This window comes from Danio rerio, chromosome 7 (assembly GCF_049306965.1).
Source record: "Danio rerio strain Tuebingen ecotype United States chromosome 7, GRCz12tu, whole genome shotgun sequence".
In the NCBI taxonomy this organism is placed as follows: Eukaryota; Metazoa; Chordata; class Actinopteri; order Cypriniformes; family Danionidae; genus Danio; species Danio rerio.
In genome coordinates this window covers 35,154,726-35,177,289 of record NC_133182.1, presented here as the reverse complement: position 1 = coordinate 35,177,289, position 22,564 = coordinate 35,154,726, and the positions used below count along the sequence as shown (strand labels likewise).

Here is a 22,564-nt window from a genome sequence, read left to right as displayed (position 1 = left end):
GCTTGCATCAGGGAGTCAACCTTTTCAAACATATTCTAAAGTAATTGGTCTGCTGTGGTAACCCCTGATGTACAGTATCAGGGACTAAACCAAATATAGGGAGTGAGTAAATTAAAGTTTTAAAATTAAAGTTAGCTATAGTTAAAATTATTGATATTATACAGACCACTAGAATTTTTTTAGGTGTATTAGGAGTTTAAGTAAAATTTTAATATTTATTTTATTCTATAAAGGGCTGATAACATTTCCTATTATTTTAAAATAAAAGCAAACTTTTTCTCTCATCCAGAAAATAAGATATTCTAATTTTACAGATATTCCACTTAATATTGAACTCCTAACTGAATGTATACAAAGCAAGTCATCAATCATAATAAAACATTTAGATGTAAATGTTTACAGTTTTTGCTCATGGAGTGCTGCCCAGTCTATAAATAATGCATACTTGACATATAGGAAATGTTAAAATACAGTAAGGTACAATCATGGGATTATGCACAGGTGAAGAACAGCTGATACTGACTCTCAGAGTTAATTTTTGACCATAACGTGAGGTTGCCATGTCCTCATTGGCATGTGTGAAATCAGGGTTTGTGGTTAAATAGGGCTTTCTGCAGTCAGTAAATGCTGTCTTCGTGTCTACAATGGCTTTCCTGTGGCTGCTGTCCTGTGTTGCCTTCTTTAGTGCAGCCTATGGTGAGGAAATGTTTTTTTCAACGCCCATACTTACAGTGACTGAAAATATCTGCTATCATCTTCTGCTAAAAAATCTGCTGGTTAGATTTATATCTTTATGTTGCTTTAAGTTTATCAGATTTCAAGTATTTTTTTAAGCTATGCAACGTTTGATATGTTTAGTCTGTATGATTGATATGAGTTAAGATGACATGAAAAGTTAATTTATATCAATTTAAGGCAGCAGGATTTTTTACAGTGCAAAAACATTGGCCAAATGGCCTATTTATACAACACTAGCACTCATTATTTACAGCCTTGGATCTCTTATGTGTTTTCTTCAGGCTGTGGCGTTCCTGCCATTCCTCCTGTTGTCAGTGGTTATGCCCGCATTGTGAACGGTGAGGAGGCAGTGCCTCACTCCTGGCCCTGGCAGGTGTCTCTGCAGGTACAGTTCTGTTCTTATCTAACAATCCTTTTTCAGATTTTTGTTGTGAAGTGTGAAAATTACACACAGCTTATACAAAGTCACATTTATTTCTTTGTTATTTTCTTGTTTTAATGACAGGACTTCACTGGCTTCCACTTCTGTGGAGGCTCTCTGATCAATGAGTTCTGGGTTGTTACTGCTGCTCACTGCAGTGTGAGGTGAGAATAAAGGCTTAAAGTAGCCTTTAATAGAATATTGAATTCCACACCATAACAATAAGGCTCAGATGAACAATATTATTTGAATGTCATTCAGAACTTTTTTTTCTGTTCATGAAGAATAAAAATATTAAAAGCCTACCAGAATCCATCCTGCTTTAGAGCACGAGCAGTTGCCAAAACAATGCATGCTTATTATAAAATGTGTGTTGAGTTTGTTGATGAAAATAGTATATTAATAACAAAAGTACTGTGTGTGATTTTTCCATTAATAAAACACACTGAGAGCTGATTATTGATTGTATGTGCCTAATTATAAAAAATTAGTTGTCAACTTAACAGTTCTAAGTTAGAATGGCTTTAGGTTCATATAATAATTTTTAGTGTTTATCATTTTGTCATTATAATCATATAAATATTTTTTTAAAGCTGGATAATATATGAATAAAATTTAAAAATGTCAATTTAAAATACATTAAAAAATGCAGATATTTTAGGAGCATTTCAAAAACAAAGGTCTGCATGTTTCATATAACAGTGAGGTCACCATTATGTGTTAACCTTTTACATTTTCAGAATTTGGCCACATTATTATATATTTATATAGTTATCTTCATAATTATGTTGATTGGGCCTTAATTTTGAATCCACAGTCAAATAATTATGCTGATTGAAAACTGGTATGTGTGTGGATTAATTTACATCTTTGTCTTACCTACAGAACTAGTCACCGTGTGATCCTGGGAGAGCATAACAAGGGAAAGAGCAACACTCAGGAGGACATCCAGACAATGAAAGTGTCTAAAGTGAGGCTCAGAGACTTTTTTCTAGAATTCATGAGAGCTAGAACATGTTAAATGGATCGTTCACCCAAAAATCTAAATGTGCTTGCGGCTTAATCTCCCTCAAGTAGTTCCAGACATTTATGAGTTTCTCTCTCATGTGAAACACAAAAGAAGATATTCTGAAGAAAACTATAAGTCTGTAACCATCGACATCCATAGAAGGAAAAACAAATACTACAGAAAGCACAGGTTTCTGGATTTCTACAAAATATCTTCTTTTGTATTTAACAAAAGAAAAAGACAAATTAAAACAGAACAAGCGATGTGTGAGTAAATGAATACTTTTTGGGTGAACTATCCATTTAAACTTATTTTTTCGGACAAAAAATCATTAAACATGCCTGAATTCTGTATTCCTCTATTAAGTGCTCTTTTAGTCAATGTTTTGAAATATGACACTAATGAGCCATGCTCTTTTACAGGTGTTCACCCATCCTCAGTATAACTCTAACACCATTGAGAATGACATTGCTCTGGTCAAGCTGACTGCACCAGCCTCTCTGAATGCCCATGTGTCCCCTGTTTGCCTGGCTGAGGCTTCAGATAACTTTGCCTCTGGCATGACCTGTGTGACTTCTGGATGGGGTGTGACCAGATACAATGGTTGGTTAATTCACTCATATAAAATCATAGTTCATAATACACGCATACAGTAGCCAAGAAATATCAACAGCACATTATTATCTTATTGAACTGATATTCATTATTTTAATGATCCTAACATTTTATGCCATTAATATATAGGGGAAAAAATAATGCACTCTCTGGATTTATTGATTTTGAGCGAAATGTTAATATTTGTTTTATGCTATAAAGGTTTAATAATGTTACGAATAAATCATTTACAGCTTTTATTTTAGAAAATTTGAAGTTGGCAAAATATCAAATAGGTGATTTTGAGGGTTATTCCGTCAAATATGGACTTTTTAACTCTTCTGAACTTAAAACAAGGGTAAAACCAAGTATAAGTTTGACTACAAATATAGCAAAACACTGTAAATATAGTGTTTTATATTTAACTTGAAAGAAATGTAACCAGTAATATACAGAATAAAACAATTTTCCTCAAACACATAACTATAAATTGTAAATCCGGAGAACTGGTACTTCAAAGTGGCCTCTTCATCTTTTCCAGAGCTACTACATTATAAATAGCCAACTTGTCAAAAGTATTGGGTAAGATTTTTATAATCCCTTTGAAACTCAAAGAAAAATGAAACAGGAAAAAAGTCTCATAATAGTCTGAAATATTATTGCACTTTAAAAAATGTGCTAAAATATTGTTTACCTCTGTGATGGAATGTTGAATGAAGATAATGAACAGACAATGAACAGAACATAGATGATGAAATGAAAGATAAATGAACTATTTTTGTGAAGACTGGTACTCTTTTTCAATATTTTCTAATAAAAGGAAAGTTCAAAAGAAAAAGTATTTATTTAAAATATAACACAGCACTTTTACCCGTCATGGCTGAGCAATTTAAGACCCACTGAACAGAAGTGCTAATTGCTTTTAAAAATATCAGCTACTAACCACAACATTTTGTGATGTTATTGCGTCAGTGTGTGTGATTTATTTGCAATACTAAACATCTTTTATGATTGCTGTCTTTCTCTCTCCCTGTAGCTCTGTTCACCCCTGATGAGCTCCAGCAGGTCGCTCTTCCACTGTTGTCCAATGAAGATTGCAAGAACCACTGGGGAAGCAACATCCGGGACACCATGATTTGCGCAGGTGCTGCTGGTGCCTCCTCCTGCATGGTAAGAATGTGGTCACTTCCTCAAATCGCTCTTTCTCTCTACAGTACCTATCTTGGGTCAACTCCCTCATCTTTTTCTCTGTTTAGGGTGACTCTGGTGGTCCTCTGGTCTGTCAGAAGGATAATATCTGGACTCTGGTGGGTATTGTGTCCTGGGGCAGCAGTCGTTGTGACCCTACTATGCCTGGCGTGTACGGCCGAGTCACCGAGCTCCGTGACTGGGTGGATCAGATTCTGGCCTCCAACTAAATAAATAAAATGTACAGCCAATCTTTGGCATCACTGAATTGTATTTTTTTATTTTTGAGAACAACAATCAAAACCAAAGAAAATGTATAGGATTTCAATTGACTTATCTGATAATAGCAACACTTTTTGTGCTTCCCAACATACATTTTACTCACTGCGAGTAACTAATCATTCCAAAACTTTGACCAAACAGCTTATTAATGCTAAAATGAGCGTTGCATGTTGCTTATAGTCAACATACTTTCTAAAGTGGATAATCAAAAACAAGTCTATTCTAGTTTGTCTATACACAGTTTGGGTAATGTTAACACTATCTTAAAGAGAAATGAAATTTACTCAACATTTATTTGCTCGCAAGTGGTATCAAGCCTTTATTACTTCTGTTGAACAAATAAGAAACTATTTCAAAGAAAGCTGACAACCCCTAACCATTGACTTCCATAGTAGGAAAAACAAATGATACTATGGAATTAAACCGTTTTCTAGCTTTCTTAAATCTTCTGTTTGGTTTAACAGAAGAAATAAACTTATATTATTAACTCAAATAAAAAGGTTTGATGACTGAAAATGATGACGGAATTTAAGTTTTTGGGTGAACTATCCCTTTAATTGAGGTAAAACCATAGCTGTTATAACTTTTTTGTAATCTAAATATTTCTTTTTTAAGAAATAGCCTGTCATGAAATGCCATATTCTGCAACAAAAAGGTCTCTGTAATGAGTAATGTAACATGCTTCATCATAATGGAATTTAAATAAAAACATGAGCTACAGTACAACTGTTGTTATGTGCTATTATTTATTTTAACCTTAACACAATATATGATTCTCCACACTCCTGACAACAAGATGGTTAGCGGCAAAAAGTTGAAAGTGGAAAAATTTCTTCAACACGATAGGACTTTGTTGATGGGTGAATAGCCAAATGCCCAGTCAAACATACTTGTCCACTGTTTTCTTTTAAAAATTTATGTATATATTGCAATAAAAGGCAATTACAATGGGAAGAATTTGTATAATTAACAATACAAATATTACTTTTTGCACAAAAAGAGAATGACAATTTTTAAAGAAGTATTACAGTGGTATGGCAAAGAGAAAGACAATGAGAAAGAAAAAAAAACAATAAAATATTAAAATTCAATTAAAAATTAAAAAAATGAAAGAGAGGGCATATGAAAAAATAACACAAATGAATGCAGAGTATTATATAAAGCACATGTTTTGGAAGTGTTAATTGCTTTCTTGTTATGAAACTATGAAATGGTATTCAGCTACAGATCCAATTTTTGTTTAAAAAATTTGTAACAAATTTTTAAAAATTAAAAAAAAAAATTTTAAATGTAAAAAAAATTTGGGTTACATTTAGTATATTTACACTTGTGTATAAAAAACTTTGCAATACAAAATATTAGAATAATACAAAACTTGAATTGAGAAATTGTTTTTCTGTAATGTAAAACATCAAAATAATATGTCTAAAGCTTAAAGAAAAATCACCACAAACCTTTTTTGTCAATTATATTATTCACATCAGACCAGAAAGATTTAACAAAAGGGACATTCCCAAAATAAGTGAGCAACAGAATCAGAAGAAGTTTCTGTAAAAAAAATGTTTAACTGGATAAAATCTGTGAATAATTTTAAAAGAAATTTCTTTAGTTCTATTTGTTTAAAAATCCGGGGGAGTGACCAAACATTTGACCATTTAATATCATCAAAAAGGTTGTTCCATTAAGAAATGTAAAAGGGTTTTGAAATGACAAGATCTAAAAATAAACACCTGATTTTATCATTTTTAGTGGAGAAAAAAATGGATCCAACAACAGAATCAGGTCTGGGGAACATACAGAAATCAACAAATTATTATTATTTCTAAAAAGCATACAAATCACAGAGGAGATGGACTAACAATATTACATTATTTTCTGGATATGGTGAGAGTATATCTGAGTAAGTAAATAAATTACCATTACTGTCAAATAACTGCTTCATTAATATCACCCCATTACTGAACCAGTTATTCAATAATAAAGATTTCCTCTTATGCAGAATATTACTGTTTTCTAAATTTAAAAAAATGTGAGGTGAGAAAGAACCTATATGTGGATAAATGCGCGTATGAAACCTATGCAGTATGTATGCACATATATGATAGCATACATGCTGCATATATGCAAACATATAGGCTAAATTGATGTGCATTTATACAAACAGGCTATATAGGTCTCCTGTATTGCTTTTTTATATCAACATACAATATAAGCCCTATATATGTACATTACAAGATGTTTCCTAAATAGCTCATACCTTGGCAACTGTCATACATGATGCCTACTAGCTTATATTTTCTATTATCAAGGCAATAACTAATAACTAACTAAAAAATATGCACAAAAAAAAAGTAATATGTGCGAACACTTGAAATTGGTATCACATGTAATTGGCATGTTATGGAATTTAACTTCGGCAAATAAGTGAGAGGAGATGAAAAGATATGTCTACACGGTTTCCTGAAACATTGTTTTTTTTTTTATCCTATTTTTGTTCCTCGTTTATTCATTTTCTTTTTGGCTTAGTCCCTTAATCTGGGGTCGCCACAGCACAATGAACCGTCAACTTATCCAGTATATGTTTTATACAGCCGATGTCCTTCCAGCTGCAACCCATCACTGGGAAAAATCTATACAAACTCATTTACACACATAAACTACGGTCAATTTTAGAATACCCAATTCACCTCTACAGCATGTCTTGACTGGGGAAAACCAGTGGAGCAAACCCGGGGAGAACATGCAAATTCCACACAGATACCAATTGACCCTATGAGGCTCGAATCAGCGACTTGCAGTGAGGTAATCGTGCAATCCACTGCGCCACCGCGTCGCCTTATTATTTGTTCTTGTACATTTGATTGTTCTTAAGTAAATATTTTCTTATTTTTATTTATTTATGTTGTTATGACGTCACATATGGCTATTAAAAACCTACATCACAACATATATTAAAACGTGTATATTCTTTTCGTGTGGCTGTGCTTATATAACTAAGTTTCACTATTTTCTGTATTAATGTAGAACGGAACCTAAACATTTTCAGTGTTTTTTTTTTTTTTTTTTTGACGGCGGAGGGCGCTAAAGACTCATACAGCTCGCTTCTTGCCACGAAGTCATCAATCAATCTGTTTTTAGTGTGCTTTGTAAAAATGTGCCAAATATAGTTTTAATTATTATTTATTCACTCGTGGAAATTTATGTTCAAATCTACAGCAACTAACAAAACAAGGATGCACTTTATTATTTTAGAAAAGTAAAAAATCCCCCTGATCGTCTGTGGTTATTGCATACACAAACCAAATATGTTCATTTTTCGGTCTGTGTAGGAGCCTTTTGGTGGTTGTGAGATTCCTAAACCTTTCAGCCCTTCAGTCTGTTAATCACGAGGTAAAATATCATATAAGAGGTCTCCATGGCAACATCCGGATCCTCCTGGAGACGCATACACAACAGCATGTCGGTTATTTCACTGAGAGGACTAAAACAAAAGATGAAGAGAAGGGATGAGACAAACGATACAATAGCAGAAGCTCTCATCTTGTCTTTCTGGTGAAGCTAAAACTAACATAAATAAAGGGGAATGATCAAGAGCCTCTGTGCAATTAGCAGTTAAAAAAGAAAAGAAAAGAAAAAAAACAATAGCCAATTAACATTTTCTTAAAATGCTAGCATAAATTCATGCTAAAAGCTTAGAATGGTGTAAAAATAATTTGAATAATGAAGTTTTTTTTTTCAAAGAAACATGGCAGTACTCTTAAGGTGAATGTTGCATTGAGGCATCACTCAGAATCAAACCAAGCAATTGTGGAGCTTTGCTTTTCATACATTTGTCTGTGTTATAGCTTTGGGTTTTATATGTTCATGCTGAGTTGAGACTGACAAGAATTGAACTTTCCAGATTAGTTCAGTTTATTTCAGCTCACGGTTTTTAAACCAAACTTATCGCAAGTTCTTTGGATGGATTTGTTTTTTTTTTATGTCTGGGAGGCGGGAGGCAATGATCAGGAGAGTTCAAGGCCATTGAGGACAGCTGGGTTGACTGAAGGAAAACAGAGAATACCAAATTTCTAAGGACTGAATCAGAGTATTGAGAGGATCCAGCTCATCTAGTGTGGCATAAGAGATGACACTCAGCCATAGGATTATAATAATATCTGTGGCTCTGCATAAACCAGCAGTAAGAGATTCATGGCTTGGTGTTGTCATAACTTGATTCATGTGATTATTTGGACATCATGGAGGTAATTTTAAAGACAAGATTGTTTCTTATGAATATTGGACTGGGATGGGCAAAAAATACATTGAAATGTGGGTTAAAATAAAATTTCAAATACTTACATTTTATATGTATCAAAAAACCTCAAAATACAGCAGCCACATTAACTCTCAAAATAAAATACTGTATTTTTGAATTTTGAAAACACTACAAATTTTTTTTACAAGGGATTGTGACGTTTTTTCACAAACCTTCGATCAATCCCCTCCCTCGTTCACCTTTGTTGAATATGTGGTATTCAAAAAAATGTAACTTGTGTTTCTCTTTGATTTTAGAATAGATTTTGTACAAATTCCATACAGAAACTCCTGTCTTGAAGATGATCTGTTTAAAAATCGCTGTAAATGTAGATAATGAGTTGGAATTGTCACGGCCACACAATGAGGACAAGGAGGGTTTTCTCTTTTCATCAATTTATTCAAACAAGCAGTGCATTAATAAACAGGAGTAGCAGGTAAGTGGGAGTCTTTGTAGGAGAGCTGATGGATTGTTGTTTACGTTTAAAACAGATAACTTCTAGCAAACATAGTGTAAAGTAACTTCCCTTATTGATAGCTTTGTTCATCCACAGGCTTGAAAGGAACATCCACAAGTTAAACGATCATAGGAGAGAGGAAACATCCACAGAAGGTAAGTCAAGGAGAAGGTAAGGTGAACCGTCAGTCATCGATTGCAGCCACTGACTGATTGGAATTGCTCGTTTATATAGGGAGTGCTGATGAGGGGTGCAGGACTGTCTGATTAGAACTCAGGTGAATGTCCTCGGGCGTGATGAGAGGTGGCAGAAGATGGGGATCGATGATTGGTGCTGAGGGACGAGCCGGAGATGTGACAGAACCCCGCGTTTGGAGGCAGCCGTTCGCCACCGGGAGTCGAGGATTTTCTTTTCCTGGTAGATGTTGTAAGGGATGACTTTGGTTTGGTCAGGGGTGGGGTTGGGGCGGACGATAGGTGGGATTGGGAAGATGGTGGCAGTTGGCAGCGTCAGTGTACATCCTTACTGCTCGCTGCAGGTGGACATGAGCTAAGTCCCACACCCTCTCGCTCGGAATTTTAAAACACATTCAAAGGGTGTTAAACCAGTAGAGGATTGTCTGAAGGAATTCTGTGCATACTCAGCCCACAGTGGATACTGGCTCCAGGCGTTTTGGTGTTAAGAGCAGTACGTTCAGAAAAAAATCGGGAAAGTTCTTGAATTTTACGCTCGGTCTGGCCGTTAGACTGGGGATGGTAGCTGGAGGATTGGCTGATGCAAGATGTCAGATTAGTTTGCATGACTTAGAAAAGCAATCCACAACAATAAGAATGGTGGTATACTCTTGTGATGGAGATAAGTCAGTTGCAAAGTCCTCCTCTAAGTGGGTCCAGGGTCGGCAGGGAATGGGTAGTGGCTCCAGTTTACCATTAGGCAGTCGACAAGGAGTAGTGGTGGTAGCTCAAACCAAGCAACCCTGGATGTACTGGGTGACGTCCCTGGTCATAATGGGCCACCAATATCTCTGTCGAAGGAGCGAGAGGGTTCACCTGCTGCCTGGGTGTCCTGAGCAGAGGGAGTTGTGCACATTATCCAGGAGCGACCTGATGGAAGTTCAGGGGGTGCTGGTTCTTCAGCGGTAGCAGCTCTGATTTCCTCATCCGATTGCCACAAGACGGAAGCAAGGAAGACAGTGGAAGGTAAAATTGGTTCTGGGTTATCAGAGGAAGGTTCAGGTGAGTACATATGTGAAAGGGCATGGGCCTTTACATTCTTATGGCCCACTTGGTAGGTGATACTGAAGTTGAACCGGGCGAAGAATAGGGACTAGCGAGCTTAGCGAGTGTTCAGGTGTTTGACATCACGGAGATACTGGAGGTTCTTGTGATCAGTGATGACAGTAAACCGGAACTGTGCTCCTTCCAGCCAGCGACGCCATTCTTCCAGTGCCAACTTAATAGAGAGTAGCTTGTGGTCTCTGATACTGGAATTTTGTTTCACAGGTGACAGTATCCTGGAGTAGTAAAAACACAGATGGAGGCTTCGATTTTCACCAGACCACTGGGATAGAATCGCTCCAACTCCAGTCTTAGCCGCATTAAACTCCACAATGAAGGGAAGCATAGGATCAGGAGGACAGAGGACAGGGGCAGTTGTGAACATTTCTTTCAGGTGGAAAAAGGCTTGATGTGCTTCAGGGTTCAGAGTGAATGTCGTTCGCCTTTCAGGAGTGAGGTTAAAGGGGCAGAGAAGATATTATAGTTCTTAATGAATCATGATAGAAGTTGGCTAATCCTAGAAATCTTTGTAACTCCTATAGCGTCCTGGGTTCTTCCCACTGAAAAACTGCGTCTACCTAGCCTCTTTCCATGTTGAGTCCCTCAGCGAAAATCATGTACCCAAGGAAGGAGATCGAGAGAAGATAAAACTCACATTTTTTAGCTTTTAGATATAGGTGGTTCTTTCTGAGGCGTTGGAGAACTTTTTTGGCATGAGTTTGATGTTTAGCCAGATTACAGGAATAGATCAGAATGTCATCTATGTAGACGATGGCAAAGTGGTTGAGGAAGTCTCTAAAAATCTTGTTCATAAAACTTTGGAATATAGAAGGACTGTTAGCTAGGTCATAGGACATCACCTGGTATTCATAGTGCCCGGAGGGGGTAATGAACACAATCTTCCACTCGTCCCCTTCCCGGACACGGATGAGATTGTAAGCGCTCAGGAAGTCTAGCATGACCAGAGCCTCACGTTTTCTTCTAGAGCCGCGGGGACAAGAGGCAGAGGGTAGGTGAATTTAACCATGGCTGCATTCCGGACACCGTAATTGATACAAGGCCAGAGACCTCCATCCTTTTTGGCCACAAAAAAAGATTGGCGTGGCTAGGGATGTGGAAGGTCTAATGAACCCTTGGCTGAGAGCTTTGTCGACATAGTCTCATGCTCAGGACAGGACAAGGGGTAAATTCTTCCATGGGCTAATTTGGCGATAGGCAGAAGATCGATACTACAATTCCAGGAACAATGTGGGGGTAACTGTGTGGCTCAGTCCATGCTGAAAACGTCATGGGAGGATGTGTAGATGGCAGGAATGAATGAATTTGAAGTGGATGGAGTTTCTACTGATGTTGAGTGAATAGGGAGGGGGGTGCAAGGTGATGAGTGAACAGCAGGGGGGTGATGTGACCACTTGAGGTGCAGCCAGAACTCCATTCTCTAGTCTCACCAGTACTGCAGTTGATGTCCAGCTGATGTTCTGCGAGCAACGGCCTGCCCAGATTAACATCCACGTTAGCATGAGAAATTATGAGGAGGATTAGTTTCTCACAATGAGGATGAAACTGGAGAACGACTTCTTTTGTACGCTGAGAGATTTTAACACCACCCAATGGTGAGTCCTGAATGGTGGTAATCTTGTAATCAATTATATTACAAACAGTAGGTATGTGATGTTGGGCGATGAGATTCGAAGAGATGATGTTGCCAGCCACTCCAGAGTCCACCAAGACATGTATGGGGATAATATGAGAGTTTATAATCAGCAGAGCTTGCATATGGGGTATGTTAGACACAGATGGAGTGAGTGTAACTTTACTCACCATTAAGCATGGTGGGCAGATTGGGTAGTCCGAGATGAGATTGTTTTCACCACAGTAAAGACAAATGTAGTTCCTTATGCATCGTAGTCATTCCTTGGACTCAACGCGATAGGCGTCGGTAATCATGGGTTCTTTCGGATCTGGCTGTAGTGATGGAGCTCTTGCGGGTAAAACAGGGGAAATAGACAAAGAGAATGGGCGGGCAGAGAGATGCTGTGACACACTGATGGTCACTATAATGAAAGTAATGTCTATAATGAAATGGGTCTAAAGACCTTCCGGTTAGCGCTGCGCTAGCTTCCATAGCTGCGTTTGTTTGTTTCATGGCTGGAATCCGGTCACGGTCACAATGAGAACAAGGAGGGTTATCCCTTTTCATTAATTTATTCAAACAAGCAGTGGATTAATAAACAGAAGAAGCAGGTAAGTGGGAGTCTTTGGAGTAGAGCTGATGGATTGTCGTTTACGTTGTAAACAGATAGCTTCTAGCAAACATAGAGTGTAAAGTAACTTCCCTTATTGATAGTTTTGTTTATCCAGGAGCTTGAAAGGAACATCCACAAGTTAAACGATCATAGGAGAGGGGAAACATCCACGGAAGAAGGCAAGTCAAGGAGAAGGTAAGGTGAACCGTCAGACATCAATTCCAGCCACTGACTTGAATTGAGGGGTTATATAGGGAGTGCTAATGATGGGTGCAGGTGTGTCTGATTAGAACTCAGGAGATGGGGAGTGATGATTAGTGCTGAGGGAACGTGATGGTGAGAGAGAGTGGTAGGTGGAGCAGCAGGAACAAGTCGGGGATGTGACACGAATATAGTACAATATCTCTCTCAATATCTCCATCTACTGTGAAAATTGCCACTATCTCAGTCTTATATTTTAAAAGTGTAATATATGAAAAGGTTGTTTAAAAAATTTTGTTCACATAATATGTTAAATAAATATACTCAATTGAAATCTGTAAAAACGTAAAATCACGATTTTTGAAAACGACTAAAATTTCCAGTTTTAGTAATTTCTATAAATTATGTTTTTTTTTTCAATCAATATTTTTGTCTTATACTGATTAACTATGTCAAAATCTGTGATTAAAAATATGAAGGTCATCTGCAGATCAGCTACTGGCATTTGAAACAGCCAATAAAGTTTTGTAGATATCGCCACTGTAGCACTGTTTTATGTTTTTTGTCCTATTTTCCTGTCTTATTTTGACTTGCTCCCAAATTTACCCCTACTATTTGTCTGTTATTTTCTTTTTCTTGATATGTGATGCATAATTTCCATCCATACTCCAAGCACTGATCAACTTTTTTATATTAATAAATTTTCTAGTCAAGCCTTGGCAAATAATTGAGAAAACACCTCTATTAAAGGCCACATTTTTATGATGCCATCATGTAGAGTTCTTACAAAGTGTCTGACAGTATTTTAAAAATACAAAAGTACACGACACTAACATATTTTGATACAAAATATTAACCCATTTTTTTAAAACCCTATACAAATGACAAAATACAATTCTGTATTTGAAATACGTATTTAAAACACATGTATTATAAATACTGCCTATCCCTGATTGGACTGAACTTTGCAAAAATATGATTTCAGAAAAAATAAGCTGATTTTAAGATTTCTCTTTTAGCATCTTCAAACACTGAGTTAACATTTACACCATAAACAATAGATAAATCCAATTACATTTACATTATCAGTTATCAGAATACATTCATCCGAACCATCTGTTCATTATGGATTCTGAATCTTATATTATAAACTATTACCATTGTTCCTTCCTTGTCAAGAACATAAAAGGTGTGTGTGTGTTTGTGTGTGTGTGTGTGTGCGTGTGTGTGTGTGTGTGTGTGTGTGTGTGTGTGTGTGTGTGTGTGTGTGTGTGTGTGTGTGTGTGTGTGTGTGTGTGTGTGTGTGTGTGAGAGAGAGAGAGAGAGAGAGAGAGCATATGAACATTTTAATTTAGCTGTGAAGAGGATTTCTATATTGAAAAGAGCAGACAGTACACTCAATGTCTTCTTTTTACCTGTACGCCTACTGTACATTACATGGTGCCATTTGGTATATCACATTTTGTGTTTAAAATAACTTTTTATTAGTATTTTTTTGTTAAACGCAGACATTGCGCTGTACATTGCCTTCAAAATGCTTTTTATGGCTTTTTTGTAATTGTTCTTCTAGCACAAAAGTGTGAAAGCAACACAGAAAGATAATGTTAGCTTATTTAAATGTATTTTTAAGAATAACAATTGCATGGTGTCTGAATCATTTCATTAAATTATTTATATATTTTATTTTATCGGATTTTTGTTCATAACACTCTCATGTCTCTGCTCAATAAATGTCTGAATCCTTTGTTACATCACCATTTCTCTTTCTCATGAATCAGAGGTGAACTCTTTCATAAACCAGATAGCTTTCATGTATTTCTTCTGCCCACAGTTGGACACAGAAGATCAAAACTTCCAAGTCAGTGGATCTTACCTTGAATGCCAGCCCACCTGGGAATGACACTGACAACCTATCTACCACCCAAAGACTGGTAGATGCATTTTTGGGACTTCAAAAACTATTTGTTAAACCTTATAATTCTATAATATGTTATATTACACTTCTGATGTAGGAAAATAATGAGAAAAATATAAAGATTAGTATACTGTAAAACTGTTTGCACTGTTCAGTTTATAATTATACAATAACTACATCAATATAATATGGTGAGATGGTATGAAATAGAGGTTTGCAGTACTAAGCAGTGTGAAGAGCCATTTTATATAGCTAAAAATAGCTACCAAGGAATGACACCAGAAGCCAAACACATTAAATTTTTAAATGGACCGTTTCATCCATAGGTGAAAAAACCCAGATAGGCCAATAGTTTTGTCGTTTGCTTATGCTATGATGGTTCATTTTCTGTGGAACTTTGTGTTCTATTTGTTCAGAAAAGTTTGTCATTTACATTTAAGCAACTCTTTTAAAGTGGATACTGTGACCAAAATGAACATTTGATTTCAGATGCTTTACCTTAAAATGTTTTAGTTTAAAAAAATTAGTAACATTTAAAATGTGCACATTTAATATTTCACATGAATTCATGTGTACCTAGGGACATTTAGTACAATATTAACACTTGCTCGAGACTTTGCTCGGTCCCCAACCCTACATGCACACACAGAATTTCTCGCTCTTGCTCATGTCTGTCTTTGAATACCAATATCCTTGCGAAAAGTGAATGGTGCTGCATAGATTAAATTCAGTTGTCTTTTTATATAGGTATATGTTGTTTGTAAAGCAAAATTATTTAAGCACTAAAATCGCCATGTTAGTTTTTAGGTGTGGAAACATATTTTAAAGGTCCCGTATTTAAGTTTAACACCCAGTGGTTAACTTAGGCATTGCATTCCTGAATCAAAACAAATGCAAGCACGGGTTGCCAGATTTAAAACAGGAGGGAATGTCTTTTATTCAATGTTAAATGCGTGTTGGTAGGAGGTTACAATGTAACCTGCTCACCTAATGTTTACTTTTGTAATATTTATATTATTTGCCTAATAATTTATAATATTAACCTCATGAGGAACTCTAAATCTGCATCTAATTTTGGAATCATTTTGGAATTTGTTACCGTCCACCGGAGGTCACATTTTGGTCACGGGTGCATGCTTTGAGAGCTTTTCTGACTGAAAGAATTATATATGTTGTTTTCCACTAAGGCAACCTGGGGTGCTGAAATATAATTGACTAAACTGACATTGGGTGGGCTGTTCCATTCTGAATATAAACAAGAGTGTTAAACAAGATAAACAAGAATGCTCACTTAGCATGTTTCTTAAATATCTGCAAACATGTGTTGGTATTTTTATGCTTTAGAGGAGTCAAAATCTTACATTCAGCACATTACAGACTTATTTTGTTTTCCATATATTCCCTAAGAAGATATTCATTCACATGCAAAAATCCTGTTAATGTGCCACAATAATTTCAATATCATTTGCACTGTTTTATTTTTCTCTCAGAGCACCTTTTTAGAAGTATGAATTATTAAATATAAGACTCAATAATAAATTTTTGGAAAATATTATGAAGGTATTGTTAACACCTCAGTCCCACAGCCTTCATTTTTCTTTCCTGTTAATTATTTCTTTCACAGCTTTACGATTATTCACACATTACTGTAATTAATGAAGAACTCACTAAAAGATTTTTTCAAAGTAATCTTGAGATTTGCATTCATTTTCCATGCGGTTTAGAAAAGCTAAATGAAAAATGTTCAATGAATGAAGTGAAACACAGCTTTATTTCAGTTTCCCAAAATATGCTTATATATTGCAATAATCCCACACATTTCAATATCACAAAAACCCTGGGCTACTGATATCCAATGTTAAAAAGGTAATGTTTCATATGCTTTTAGAACAATGCCATTAGGGTTGGTGTGTCTTTGCATGATGAGCAAATGTGTATTTTGCCAGCTAAATGATGTACAATGCACCACAGTAGCTCTGGATGTGTGGTTACATGAAATCTGCCTCTCCAACAGCCCCTCACAGAGAGAGTATGGCAGCATCAATTATCTGCTGACAGCTCTTAACCTTATTCTAAGTATCCCGACACTCAGTGTTGAGGCCCATTCAAAAGGCAAATAGGAATTATGACAAAGATGAACAAACACAGACCAATAACAAGCCAACTAAAATGTTTTGCTTTTTGATTCGGATCATACAACAGAAACAAACACGGACAGAATTTTTTCATTCTGTGCGCCAGAGAGTTGATATAAGCCCAACTGGATTAGACAAAAGACTTTTTAAAACAAACACACCAATAAAAAACAGATTAAGTGCACGAGAGAGAGTCCAGGGAGAGTGTTGTAAAAGTCCAGGGAAAACAGAAGAAGGTAATTTGGAAGCTGTGATTGAAGGATAGGCAGATTATTCATAACTTACTCCCTAAAGAGTTCCCAAACAAGCACATTCAATATAGACCAAAAGCTTAAACCAGCTCTTTCCAGAAATCCAGCGCCTGAAAACACCATGACTGCTGGCTTTAGCCAATAAATATCCCAGCCTGCGTTCCTGTCACACCTCGGCTCACAAAAAAATGGAAATTCAAGTGTGATATTAGTATTTCTGATGAACAAAAAAAAAAAATTATAAGAAAAAGTCTACTGTTAGAAATATACTTTACATGCCTTATGAAAGATATGAGTATAAATATAGTTTTACCCTCTGAATTTTTCCCCAATTGCTATATAAGGGAGAGAAGATTTTTTTCAACACATTTCTAAAAATAATAGTTTTAGTAACTCATCTCTAATGACTGATTTCTTTTATCTTCGCCATGATGACAGTAAATAATATTTGACTAGATATTTTTCAAGACACTTTTATACAGTTTAAAGTGACATGTAAAGGCCTAATTAAGTAACATGTAAAGTTAATTAGGTTAACTAGGCAGGTTAGGGTAAGTTATTGTATAACAATGGTTTGTTCTGTAGACTATCAAAAAATATATATTGCTTAAAGGGGTTAATAATTTTGACCTTAAAATGGTGTTTAAAAATTAAAAACTGCTTTTATTCTAGCCGAAATGAAACAAATTTCCTTGCTCTGTTGAACATAATTTGGGAAATATTTAAAAAGGAAAAGAAAACAAATCAAAGGGGGCAAATAATTTTGACTTCAACTGTATAAAATTAAGTACACTTGACTTTAGAAAATATTGGTTTACCAGTGCTTATTTAATGCTTAAATTTAAGTTTACATAATGAAGACTAATTTCAGTATGACTTTGTAAATGGGTGCATGATTGCTACACTTTCCAAATATTTTTAATTATTATTCCTTACTTTCTTCTCTGTTTGTCTTTATTGGACTTCTCATTGATGTGGAAAAATCCACTGACAGCCTCTCAGTCAGCCTCTCAGTCACTGTTTTCACATTTTCTGTCTGTGCTGGCAGACAACAAGAAATATCAGAAAATAGGATCAGGCAGGTATAGTAAAGCCTTACTCAAATCAATTGAAAAGGTGTCTTAAGTAATCACCAGTGTGCAGTTTCATGCAACAATTTGCTTAGCAAACATTTGTTCAAATCAAGGCCACAACAACTGTCACAATGTCCAATTTACAACTGTCAAGTAAAATAAATAGCAGTGCTTCTCTAATGCATTTGAATATTTGTCTTTACCTTTTAATGTGTATTTTTGTTTTTGTTTTTTTGAAGTTATAATACTAATGTCTTTATTTAGCCCATGGCAATCCCAAGATATGAATACAAGTATATCACAGATAAGCCGCAAACATCTTTGTATTTGCAATTCATCATGATTCATCCAATGGAAATCACAGAGGGAACAGATTTTCAATCTCACATTTCCACAGAGTCACCTCAGTTGCACCTCTCAAAATTTACACTTCATACCTTATTCATGTCAAAAGGATGATGCCCATACTTCCCAAAAGACAAGGAATGAGCAGAGCTGCAAAACCTGATAAGGTGACAGGGGCGACGCTTGCACACTATGAAAATCAGCCAGCCGTTGTGTTTATAAATCTAGTCAAACAAATGCTGTGCCTAAAGTTAGATTACACCTGCTTCAACTTTCTGCTGCAGGGATTTTAAAACCAGTAACACCTTAATTTTTTTAAATGTTAAAAAGTTGTATCCATGTTCATTTTAAATTTATTTATTTTATCTTTCAATTAGGCATACAGTGCATGTATCCATCTCTAAGCAGTGCTGGGAAGTAATTAATGATTACATGTAATCTGGATTTATCTACTGCTCAAGTGGCTACCCAGTATCAAGGTTCAGAAGTGTTCAACACAGGGGCAGACTGGGACTAAAAATCAGCCCTGGCAGTGTAGCCACATCAGCCCACATTACCACTCTGACAGCAGTACCAAATGTATGAGATATTTAAACATTTAATGTATGTGACTGAAACAAAAACAACCCGTTTATAACAAATTTATACAAGCAATCACTTCATTTATTCATTTCCTTTTCGGCATAGTCCCTTTATTAACATGGGATTGCCACAGCGGTATGAACCGCCAACTTATCCAGCATATGTTTTACACAGCGGATACCCTCCAAGCAGCAACCCATCACTGGGAAACCCCTATGCACACACATTCACATACATGCACTAAGGACATTTGGGCCTACCCAATTCACTTATAGCGCATGTGTTTAGACTTGTGAGGGAAGCCAGGAGGAAACCTACGCGAACATGCAAACTCCACACAGAAACACCAACTGACCCAGCCGAGGCTCGAACCATCGACCTTCTTGCAGTGACCCACTGTGCTGCCCCCTTTCTAGACTATTTCAGTTAATTTTAAGTATTTGGCAGCGTCTTATTTTAGAGCAATTTTTTTGCTTTCTCTGAGCTTTTTAGCACCACCTTTCCTTTTTTACGGTCCATCTCTGACAGTTAGCTTATTGTGTTACACTTACTGTTTGTTTGACATTCTTGCCAGTTTTTGATTACACCCACGTAACCTCTGATTGTGTCGGACCATCTCGAAACCAGCTGGCCATTGCTTATAAATGCTTAACATTAATATTTTTATTACTATCATCATCATCATAATATTCAAATCTTGCAAGAGATAAAAGCTGCCTGCATGTAAAAACAATACATATAATTCAAATATTATTATAACACATTTTAAAAAATGGTCCAGCCCCTCTGGCATTTGCCAGAATTGCCAGATGGCCAGTCAGCCCCTGGTTCAACAAAAAGGTAAGATGTTCTTCTGTTTGCCTTTAAAGTCTGTGTGAACAAATCATGTTTGTTTAAACTTTGTCCAGCCCTTAGATTTGAGTGTAATATCAAGTGTTTTGTTTTGTTTGTACTATGAATACATTTTCCACTCTATTTGTAGCAGGAAAGCTGCTCCCTCAAGAAACATTTGGACTTCCCAGAGCACTGCTTGAGCACCTTCTTGCTTGCTGAACTAAATACTGCCTAACAAGCACAGTAGCCTGGGGAGGGTCCTTAATGATGCTTCTCGGACAACATCGAGTGGGTGCTGATGTCCTGTGAATCCCCAATGAATGGTTGCACATGCAAGAACAACACCAGCCCCACTCAAAACCCAGTCATCAAACTGGACTATGAAAACTGTTATGGGGAGAGTTAAAACTTTTGCCCCAGCTTGTTTTAGCCAATATGTCTCCCTCACCTCTGATGTTTCCATCCAACCCTGCCTGTTCTCTACTGCCTGTGCCAGTTTTTAAGCTGCTTGTGCTTGGCTGGTCTCATCCCAGCAGCCAGTCAGCCTGCCCCATCATCTATGCCCTCAGCCCATGTCATCATTTGGGGAGGGTTCATGGTGTGTCTTTCAACACCTCCCAGTCATTTGGACACTGTCATAGTCTCCATCCTCTGAGATGTGGATTCCACCTCTGCCTAATGACCCAGCAGTACTGCCTTGACTCATGTTTCCCTCATTCTCAGGCTCCACTGATAGCGGCTCCATCTTTTCTGGTCAGCTGGGTTTGTCAGCTACTCCTCCTCCATGGATTGGGGCGTCCTCCTAGCTGCATTCAAGGTCTCCACCAGTCTCCTGCTCCAGCTCCCCTCCTAGTTCCTTCCTTCAACATTGCTACCCTTGATTTATGCCCTCCTCCAGAGCCCACCAAATTTAATTTGTATTCATTCATTTTCTTTTCGACTTAGTCCCTTTATTAATCTGGGGTCGCCACAGCAGAATAAACCGCCAACTTATCCAGCATATATTTGGGTGCCCTTCCAGCCGCAACCCAACACTGGGAAATAATTTGTCTTTAATAAAAATTGTAAATATTATCACAGTCTTATTCATCTCTCGCCTGAACGACACCCTTTGTGTGACTATGGATGACTGCTTAACACCAATTAGATGGCTCCACATTCATAAATATAGTTATTTGCTTGCTTTAATTGTGTTCTTGCTCAAGCATTAGACAATGAAAATGTTACTGGATCAATTTCCTAAGTTTGTATGTAGCATAAATAAGCATCTACTAAACATTGCAACGTCTGAAGTGATTTGCAAAGTATATTCATACAACAGTTCTGTCTGGTTTTTGAATCTGATTGGCTGATAGCCATGCACTATTCTGCAAATAACAGCGCTCGTCCAGGCCCAGCCCCTTCACTCTTTTGCATTACATCCAAAGCTACAAGCAGAGGACACTTTACAGTTTAACAAATATTGCTGCTGTTGAATAATGTACTTTTAAGGCTTTTTAGTCAAGAATATAGTTGTTTAGATTGCATTAAACAGAATTAAACAGTGCCTATTTTAAAATATTTATAATTTCGGAGCATCGGATTGAGTGTATTGGCCAGCAGACCTGTGACGGTTACGTCCAGCCACAAGATGGCGACAGACCGCATAATTGGTCCTTAGGGGAGAAAACAGCATTTCTAAGCGTAAATTTCAAACTACAGCTGAACAAATCATTATAAATCAGGTAAGTGACAATCTCTCTCTTTTGATTTTTGTAGTGCTGTGTTTATAACACAGAAACTGGTAGTGTTTGCTTTGCTCTGGCTTTTTCGGGGCTTAGTTTTCTCATATTTCACTAGAGAATGATTCAAATAGCCCTAAAGTGACATTGGTGAATGGGCTCTATGCGCAGCTAGAGTTTTAAAACCAACGATAAACTTCGGGTGAAAGCTTATTGTGACTATTTTTAATTTCACAAGGTTGTTTTTACACCATCAATGTTGTAATGTAATTACAATACATTCAGTTGAATAGACTTAAGCATTCATTTAGTTGTTTAAGCGTAAAACCAGATGAAAGACCGTAAGCACTAGCAGTCCGTAGCAACAGGCTAGCGCAGAAATTCCATTGAAAACACTGGGGTAAAATAAGTCATATTTTAAAGACAGCAGGCGGAAATGGAATTTAATGCAGTGCTTCTTGATCTGAGACACACTTCATATCATATATCTAACAGGCAGTGAAGTTTGCTGATTTGTAAAAAATCAGATCTTAAATGTGACAATTTTGTACTAGAAAGACAGTTTACTGGAAGCTTAAAATTAAAGGTCCATGTGCTTGTAGCCCATTAGCAAAGGTGTCTGCTGTTCTGACGTCAGCTGCAAATGTGAATGAATGACAGAAGAAAGTAGTTTCTTGTACAAAAGGGTTTTTGAAACTCTCCGTGTTTAAGTTTCTTTTTTATACACATGATTATGCTGATGGACTGTTGTATAAATGCAATATCACACTCGTAACAGTGTGATATGGCTGTTTATCGACACTGGTAAGGGGCACTTAGCCTGCAGCCTCGAGCCATCGCCGACCTCACCAGTGCCGATAGACAGCCACATATATATGATATTGCAATGCTCATATATATATATATATATATATATATATATATATATATATATATATATATATATATATATATATATGAGCAATTAAATGCAAATGTCCTTGCCATCAAAAAAAAAA

General features: G+C 36.5%; 2 protein-coding genes across 2 annotated transcripts in view; both read left to right on the top strand.

The window, feature by feature from the left end:
* Nucleotides 1-629: 629 nt before the first annotated feature.
* ctrb.3 (chymotrypsinogen B, tandem duplicate 3) lies at nt 630-4,955 on the top strand. Its single transcript, NM_001017724.2, is given in 7 exon segments — nt 630-696; nt 1,020-1,123; nt 1,244-1,323; nt 2,045-2,129; nt 2,591-2,771; nt 3,799-3,932; nt 4,019-4,955. Coding segments are annotated over 7 exon segments (798 nt in total). The 5' UTR covers nt 630-644; the 3' UTR covers nt 4,181-4,955.
* Nucleotides 4,956-21,054: 16,099 nt separating this feature from the next.
* Nucleotides 21,055-22,564, top strand: part of galr1b (galanin receptor 1b) — a 69,380-nt gene continuing 67,870 nt past the window's right edge. The window contains exon 1 of the mRNA XM_073906816.1: nt 21,055-21,569. The gene's annotated coding sequence lies outside the window, so the exon portion shown is untranslated. The remainder of the gene's footprint in view (nt 21,570-22,564) is intronic.